We start from the raw sequence: 9,241 nt of genomic DNA on the forward strand, positions 1-9,241 counted from the left end.
ATGGAAGGATTTTGATGATACTACATGATATCTTTATCGACATGGAAGGACTCTGATGATACTGTATGATATCTTTATTGACATGAAAGGATTTTGATGATACTACATGATATCTTTATTGACATGGAAGGATTCCGATGATACTACATGGAAGGTCTCAGATACTATATGATAACTTTATCAACATGGAAGGACTCTGATGATACTACATATCTTTATTGACATGGAAGGACTCCGATGATACTGTATGGTATCTTTATTGACCTAGAATGACTTTCAAGATTCTATTTTGGTTATTGTTAGGTGTTACCAAGTCAGTTCTGATACTTAGGAACCCCATACACAACAAACAAAGCTCGGCCTGTCCATGTGCCATCCTCACAGTTCTTGCCATGTTTCCATCATTTGTGGAACTGGTCATTGTGCCAATCCATATTATTGAGGGTCTCTCTCTCTTTGTGACATCCTTTATAAAGCATAGTGTCCTTATCCAGAGATTGGTCCCTCTAGCAATGTGCCCAAAGTGTGCTTGGACATCAGCCTCACTTTTAAGGAACATTCTGATAGTACATCTTCCAAGGCAGATTTACTTGTTCTTTTAGCAGTCCATGGCCTGCCAATTCAGTATACTTCATCAACACCATAATCCAAAGCAGTAATTCTTCTTTGATCGTCCTTTACTTATTTTGCATGCTTATAAAGTGATTTAAAAAATCTGCCCTAGTTCTCAAAATGTTATTTTTGCTTTAATCCTTTATAAAAAAGCCCCACAAAACAACTATGAGATATCGTCTCACCCCAGTCAGAAAAGCAAAATTTAACAGAACAGCAAGCAACAAATGTTGGCGAGGTTGTGGAGAGACTGGAACCCTTATTCACTGTTGGTGGGAGTGTAAAATGGTGCAACCACTGTGGAAGACAGTGTGGCGCTTTCTCAAAAAGTTGCAAATAGAGATACCATTTGACCCAGCAATCCCACTACCGGGAATATACCCCAAAGACACCATAACTGGCATTCAAGCATATATATGCACACCCATGTTTATCGCGGCTTTGTTCACAATAGCAAGGAGCTGGAAACAACCTAAGTGCCCATCAACAAACGAATAGATAGAGAAGCTCTGGTATATTCACACAATGGGATACTATGCTGCATTGAAAAACAAGGAACTCATGGAATATTATTCAAAATGGGTGACTCTGGAGGACATTATGCTGAGTGAAGTATCTCAGTCACAAAAGGACAAATACTGCATGGTGCCACTGTTGTAAAATGGTGACCTTGTGTTTGGGGAGAGACTGAGAAAGATGGATTCAATAATGTATACTACATTGAAACAGATGAGGGAGAAAACTGTCTAAAAGGGATATGTGATTAGGTATTTTTGTCATGACAGGAGTCCAGAACGAAGGCTGCATAGTGGAGTGGACTTGGGGGGAGGGATTGTAAAACAATGAAAGAATTTTTCTTTTACTTTTCCAAAAGGGTAGTGTACTAGGGGGGAGGGTTGGGAGGGGAGAAAAATGCAACAATGAATGAATAGAAACCCAAATGCAGTAAGTCATTGGATTTCTTGACTCCTGCTGCTTGCATGAGCACTGATTGTGGATGCAAAGGAAATGAAATCCTTGATGACATGAATCTTTTCACTGTTTTTCGTGACGATGACGAGGGAAGGAAGGAGCTTACACATAATATTTGTCTACAGTTCCATTTGTTTGTAAAAAAAAAAGAGAGAAAGAAATCTTTGTAAACAAAAATCACAGCAGAAAAAAAAACCTGTAATTTTCTCTGTCGAGGAGGGATTGAAGGCTATTTTTCTACTTTATGGTTTGAATTTTTGTTTTTACAAAGAGGACAATTAAAAATATTTTTTAACAAAGCAAACAATTACATTTTGAGAAAAATGCTTTTTTGTTTGTAATCATTTTATGCAAAATGTTATGCTGAAAGAATGTCTGAATGCTGTATTCCTTATAAACAACACAGCATAACATTATTTAGCTAGAGATTGAATAAAAAATGGAATAAAATACACGAGGAGCTAATCTTATCTTGTTTCCTTGTGGATACTATTAAAAAACCAGAAAACCTAGGGAAGACAAGCACTGCATGGAGGGTCTTCATGTTTTTGAGCTCTAAATTGTGCCTGTGGGTAATGATAGGGAAGTGAGAGGGTCCGGTGCAGTTAGCCCTCTTTGTATTGGGTACAAGAGTATAGCAGTATTCTAGACAGGATGACTGCTGGGGAATAAGGACAGATGGGGCAGGGACCAGGCACCTGGGATGCTCACAGAATCACAATGGTAGGTTTTGTTTGGAAAGCTTATCATGTTCTACTGTATTAATGCCTAATGACTCCCACGTAAGAGCAAACTTTAGCCAGATTCTGGATTAATTTTGCACTGTGTTCTCCTCGGTGGCCACCTCTGGTCAAGATAGGCCCTTTTCTCAGGTGTGTATGCTTTCTTCCCTGGGCCATGAAGAGGTGGGTGATGACCCAGTTGAGGTTCTGGCACAGGTACCCACGTGTGGCAGAGGTTTGGTGACGTTGAACTTCAAGCTTATCTTGGATAGCCAACGAAGCAAAAGCTGGACGCCTTCTGTGGAAGGTAGGGGATCTAGAAGTGCTATTAATACTGATTATGTCAAGGATTGCCTTTGAGTCTGACTTAAGTCATGACCTTTTCCGTCACCTCATAGACACATGATAAAATCACAAGAAATGATGCATTGATCTGTGGTCAGCTGAGAACATTTCATATACTCTAGACTGCCAGAACAACAACAGACCAGTTTAGAAGAAACACAACTAGAATTCTCCTTAGGAGGGCGTGTGGACACTTGGTGACTTGGGATAAGTCATCAGGAAAGATCAATCACTTAGAAAAATACATCATTGTTGATAAACTATAGAGCTACCATGAATGAAAGAAACCCTAAACGAGATGGATCGACACAATAGCTGCAGAGTGGATGCAAATATACCAAAGATTCCAGAAGACAAGGGAGCTTTTCATTCTGTTACTTATTATAAGGTCATTAGGATTCTATGAGCTGATGTGATGAATTAAGGTTGTTGCTGATGAGTTGATTTTGAGTTATAACAACTCTGTAGAACAGAGTGGACATATTCATAGGGTTTCCAAAGTTGCAATTTTTACAGAGGCAGATGGCCACATATCTCTCCCACAGAGCAGCTGGTGGGTTTGAAATTCAGGCTGCTGCTCTCCCCAAATGCCCTCCGTCTATGATTTCTACATCTTTCCTTACTCCCCATCACTGGGCATCCTTGATCTATTATCCATCATGACAGTTTTTTTCTTTTCACCATAGCACCATGCCTCTGAAATTCAACCAAGTCATTGCATGTCACTATCGTCTGTTCCTTTTTACTGCTGACTGTGGTTGTTATGTGCCATTGAGTTGCCTGCAACTCATAGCAACCCTGCTCATAGTCTGAAAGGGTTTGCAGGAGGACAATGAAAAATAGAAGCTTAAATAGATGTTTTCATTGACCTCCCACATGTAGGCTTGAAAATAATACTTACTGCTTCATAATCTGCCAACTCCAGCCTTGCTTTATTCTGCATTGTCCTCTTACAGAGATAGATAGCTGAAGGAAGAAAAGAAAGGACAATATTTACCAAGAACCAATGTACTGAATCATAAATTCATCTATCCATCTGCCCATCCATCCATCCATCCATCCATCCATCCATCCATCCATCCATGAATGATCCATCCATCCGGATCTATGCTATGTCCAACATGGATGGTGCTGTGAAAATTACGTTTTGATATAGAAACTGTGACACTTCCCCTCTAAGAATCTTTTTGCAGCTCAGGATCAGATAAGGACCCCAGTCTTTCAATTCTGACAATTCTTCTTTCACTTATTCTGCTTCACGTCAGACATCCTCCCTGCAGAGAGCTCTTTTACAAATCTGAGCTTGTTACTCTCCTGTTTTATGCTGAATCTTTCAGGGACCTCTGAAGAAAGACCAGGCTTCTCAGAGCAGTAAATATGACTCCTTATGATTCCATCTCTGCTTACCACATCTCCTCCACCTCAGGTTCCTTTACATATATGTCCACTGCCTGAAATGACTGTCTCTCTTCTTTCTCTTTCTCTCTTTCTGTCAACTTCCTGCTAGTCTTTAAAGCCCCAGTGCAGTATCTCAAGATACATACCTCAACCATGGGACCTAACGCCATTGTGTGGGCAATCATACATTGGCAAGACTGTCCTTCGCAGCAGGCTAAGGACTCCTTAAGAATAGTGGCAATGCCTTATTCCATCTTATAGCTCTCTAGTTAAACCTGGGAGAGGTCTATCACAGGTGGAGTGAAGAAATATGGAAAAGGCAAATATTTTAAGTCTAGTAGCCTAGCGGAAAAAATTTAGATTGCAATCCCTAAGGAATGCAGTTAGAACCAACCAGTCACTGTGCAAGGGAAGGATGGGAAATTTCCTTTGTGTGATTTACAGCCTCTAAAAAACCACTAGAGGGTTAGTGATGGGTCGGTTCCAACCTAATGGCTCACAACAACAACAACAACAACAGTCTAAGCTAAAGAAGGGTTCTTGGCTTCCAGTTTTCAGGGAGTCATACCACAAACATACCGGCCTTGTCATACAATTTTAAATGAAGGTATCCTATATGCTAAACTGTTTTAACCCCCAAATCAAAATCACTGTTGTCAAATTGAGATCAAGTCATGGTGACTCATTGTTCTGTTGGGTTTCTGAGGCTGTAAATCTTTATTGGAAGAGATTGCCCAAGATTTTCCTGCCGTTTGGCTGGTGATTTTGAACTGTTGATCTTTTGCTTAGAAGAGTCTAAATAACTCTAAAATCACACAGCTAATGAAGCCAGTAGATATGAGTGCCCCACCATGCTGATTTCCTTCCTGTCAGCTGCCTTTGAGCCAGCTCTCAATTCACAGTGACCCTAAATTCTGCAGTGACACACGGGATTTTCACTGGCTGAATTGTGAGGGTAGATTGCTAGATTTTTCTTCTGAGATTTAGTCTGGAAGCTCTGCTGAAACCTGTTCAGCATTATGTTGCTGTTAGGTGCCATTAAGTCGACTACCACTCACATTAACCCTGTAACTACTACTCACATTAACCCTGTGAACAGCAGATCTGGACCTTCTCCTATCCTATACCATCCTCAGGGTCTCCGATATGCGTGACACCATTGTTAACAGTCACTGTACCAGTCAGCTTGTTGAGCGTTGTCCTCTCGCTGGCCCTCAACATTTCTAGAAGGAGGACTGACCCCTCCTGATAACATGGTCAGAGTATGTTAAAGGAGGATGCTGATTGCACTTCCTCCAAGATAGATTTGCTTGTTCTTTTGATAGTCCATGAAATATTCAATACTCACCACCAGTATCACAATTCAAAGGCACTGATTTTTCTTTGTCTTCTTTATTTTTGTCCAACTTTTAAATGCATATGAAGCAACTGAAAATATCATAGCTTGGATCAGACACACCTTCATCTTTAAAGCCACATCTTTGTTCTTTAGAACTTTGGAGAGGTCCTTAAGAGTAGACTTCCCCAATGTAACACTTCTTTTGATTTCTTGACTCCTGATGCCATAGGCGTTGATTGTGCATCCAAGTGGACATTGACAACTTTAATCTTTTCTCCATCTATCATGATGTTGATTATTGTGGTGAGGATTTTTATTTTCTTGATGTTGAGATGAAGCCATATTGAAGACTGTAGTCTTTGCTATTCTGCTGTAAAAGCTTCCAGTATTCCTCACTCTCTGCAAGTATGGCATCTGCATAACACAAGTTGCTGAATCTTCCTCCAATCCTAATGCCACATTGTTCTTCATATAATTAGTTTCTTGAATTGTCTAGTCAGCATACCAAATGAATAGATGAAAAGGCACTTGATTATAACGAACATTGAGAAGAATAGAAATTCCAAATATTCATGCATCAACCAAGAAACATTTGTCCGAACAGAATAGGGGAACATTGCATGATTTAATATTGGGAAATATATGCATTAGGGTTATATCCTTTCTCCATATCTATTCAATCTGTATGCTATCAAATCATTTGAGAAGCTGAACTATATGAAGAAGAATCTGGCATCAGGATTGGTGTATGTGCTTAACATTATAGCGACATACAAGTGCCCACCAACATAAGTATGGCGGTTGTGCATGAGTTACCTTGGCTCGGAGTCAAACCCGGGTCTCTATCATGGAAGGTGAGATTTCTACCATGGAACCATCACTGACCCCTAAATCCTCTCTTGGTAAATCCTTATTGAATTTCTGGTGACACTACTTTGGAAATGCTGGTGAGGACTTTTGCCTCCTGCACTTTCATTTTTCTATTGGATTTGCCAAAAGTCAAGGGGCAAGAATGAAAAAAGAATTTTTGTTTCCATGGTAGTTTGATAGAAGCTGTTATTTCTATCCTTGTTCATGTTGCACAAATGAAATAATAAATGAAGACAACCTGGAGAGAGAATGCTATAAATACCTTTCTGAGCTCAGTGTAGAAAGGCCTAACTAAGCTTAATGGATTTATAGTCAAATAAATATTTGAATCTCACTTTCATCCAGTTATCTTTTCTAACCATCCTTGCCTTCTCTTTTGCCTGGAAAAATACTGGTTTTCACATTCACAAGTGGCTCCTACCTGTGCTCAGCTGTAATTATTCTAACTTCATGTGGGCTTCTGGGAGCTGGATTTCAACCCCAGAAGCATTTGCTTTAGGAGCGGCCAGATGGAGCTGAAAGCTTGGCTGGACCCACCAATCACGCTCACAAGGAAGCCATGGACAGCTGTGTCATCAGCCTAGTGCCCTGCCTTCTGCACAAATGCTGTTCTCAGACATCAACATGCAACACCGTGACAAAGAGCCTCGTCAGGTAGCCTTTAAGGCAATAAAGGAGCCCAGGAAGCAGTGGTGGCACAGTGGTAAAGCACTTACCCACTAACCCAAAGGCTGGCTGTTTGAACCCAGCTACTCTGTAGGAGAAAGATGTGGCAGTCTGCCATTGTAATAATGAACCAAACGTCCAGTGCTGATGAGTATGACTTACAAAGGCCTTCCACTGGGTTTCTAAGGATATACATTTTAGTGGAAGGAGATCGCCCATTATTCTTTTGTGGAGCAGCTGATGAATTTGAACCTCTGACCTTTTGGTTAGTAGCTCAAGATGATATATACCATGCCAACAGCGATGACCCTTTTCTGTAAGTATTACAGCTTTGGAAAACTCTGTAGTTTCATCCTGTCTCACAGGGACACAATGATCAGAAATGGTAGTGAGGTTTTTTTGTTGTTTTGGTTTTTCCATCCACCCTACATAGTTCCACAATGGCTGCTATGCTGCCGCCCTCCAAAAAGTTGGTGTTTTAAACCCACCTCGTGGCTCTGTTGGAGAAAGACGTTGCATTCTGATGTCATAGATTCCAGCCTAGAAAAGCCTCTTCCATGGGACTGTGGAAGATGCTGAGTGTGGGAGGCACTTTGGTCTGAGTTAAACTTCTGCCATTTCTAGTGAGTGACTATTGATCCATTGCCAAAAAGAACCAGAACTGTCAACAGTGCTTACTGAGTATCAACTATGCCCCAGGCATGTGCTATGCACGGGGGTATGCAACTGAACAAGGGAGTCTGGGTAACCCCTGTCCTCTTAGGGCTCACTGTTAATGGCGTACTGAGGCACGTAGGAAACAGTGTGAGAAATAGGAAGATGTGGGTTTTCTGGACTGTAGGCTTTTTTTATCTGAAGTAGAGGGATAGTAGAAATTCGTCAGAGAGTTGGTGTATAGAAATAGCTCTTCTGAAAATATGTAATAATAGTCCAATAGATGTCTGCCTGAATTCAGGTAAGTGCCTGGGTACCCAGGTCCTAGTTGCATCTACTCTTAATAGTTTGTTTTCTTAATCCTTAGTGATTCTGTCTATTTCTTCCTAGTCTATCTCCTCATCTTCTAACCATTGGAGACACTGATGAATTATTTTTAGGTTTTAACAAGGTTGTGAGAACAGAAAGAGCCAGGAATAGGTGGTCCCTGGAACCAGCCCTCTGTTAAATCCTGCCCCAAACAGAAGCAATCTTCTGTCACTATCACCTAGTGCCAATGTTGGGTTTTAGCTCTCTGTAGCTAATAAGCCAGCCTTAGTGAAAACATTCTTCCCTATTCCCATTCCCTTCCAAGGGCAGCTTCTTTCTGTGGGCTCCTCCTTCCTTCATTGTACGGAGCAAGGAGGTTATGACACATCCGCAGGATGAGAAAGGATTAAACTGGGCAATGCAGCGCTGCACACCTCATCTCCATCCCACCATGCACTGCGGTCCCCCAGACACCAAGCATCTGTCTTCTGCCCTCTCAGGAACCATTTTGAGCGTGTGGGCAGTGCCAGTGCTCACCATAGTCAGTGTTTTCAGGTTCCCAGCAGTTTGAAGGCCAGAAGTATGGAGCCTGCAGAAGAGTTAACAGTCAGTATTTAGAGGTACCTGCAGCCCCTACCTCCCCTGCCATGGGGCCAGGCCAGCCCTCACACACCCATGAGGACTCTGTGCCAAGCTCTGCCTCCATCTCCTCCTTGCTGACACCACACACCAAATCAACTCTGTTCTTTAACACAGCTCGGGCCAGTCAAGCTATCTCTACATGTTGAGGACTGAACCCCAACATAAGTAAAATAATTGCAAAAATAAGAAAATTAGTATACATAGCAAACATTTCTTGTCCCAATAAAAGTCTAGCTGTGGATCTCAGGTTGATAAAATTCTTGAGTACTCAAGCTCCTTCCCCGCTTCAATCCTGTCTGAAGAACTGTGTTCTAAACCTTTTGGCTTACTTATGTCTTGACACAACCTCTTTTCCTCAGCTCCCTGTAGGATAGGATCTAGTATGGAAAATGGGCGGGAAGTTTTAGGATGTGAATAGAAATTCCACACCAGGAAGGTGGACCTTGCTACCAGGCTAAACTAAGCATAAACCAAATGGATTGTCTAACTGCCTCAGTTTCCCCATCTGTAAAACAGGTGATAGTCACTTCCAGAGGATAAATGAGGAAATGTGTGTATTCAATAAAAGCAGCCTTCAGTGAAGGCTAGATGCTTCTTCTCTTCCCTTTTATTTGATTTAAGTAGGGCAACCAATGGTCTTAATAAACATTTTCTTGGCTTTTACCGTCCTTGGAAAGGATTAAGGTAGTTCCCTTTGATACCTTTATATATA

The 9,241-nt window shown here is 41.3% G+C and overlaps 1 protein-coding gene across 2 annotated transcripts in view; it reads right to left on the reverse strand.

Annotated features, from left to right (window-relative positions):
• Positions 1 to 9,241, reverse strand: part of RGS6 (regulator of G-protein signaling 6) — a 745,464-nt gene that overhangs the window by 104,350 nt on the left and 631,873 nt on the right. For both annotated transcript variants that reach the window (XM_006884721.1, XM_006884720.1), the window contains exons 5-6: positions 8,425 to 8,476; positions 3,553 to 3,617 (exon numbers count right to left, since the gene is read on the reverse strand). In XM_006884721.1, coding sequence (XP_006884783.1) covers positions 3,553 to 3,617; positions 8,425 to 8,476 — 117 coding nt within the window. The remainder of the gene's footprint in view (positions 1 to 3,552; positions 3,618 to 8,424; positions 8,477 to 9,241) is intronic.

Source organism: Elephantulus edwardii, unplaced genomic scaffold (assembly GCF_000299155.1).
Source record: "Elephantulus edwardii isolate Elephantulus edwardi_28Jun2011 unplaced genomic scaffold, EleEdw1.0 scaffold00037, whole genome shotgun sequence".
Taxonomy (NCBI): domain Eukaryota; kingdom Metazoa; phylum Chordata; class Mammalia; order Macroscelidea; family Macroscelididae; genus Elephantulus; species Elephantulus edwardii.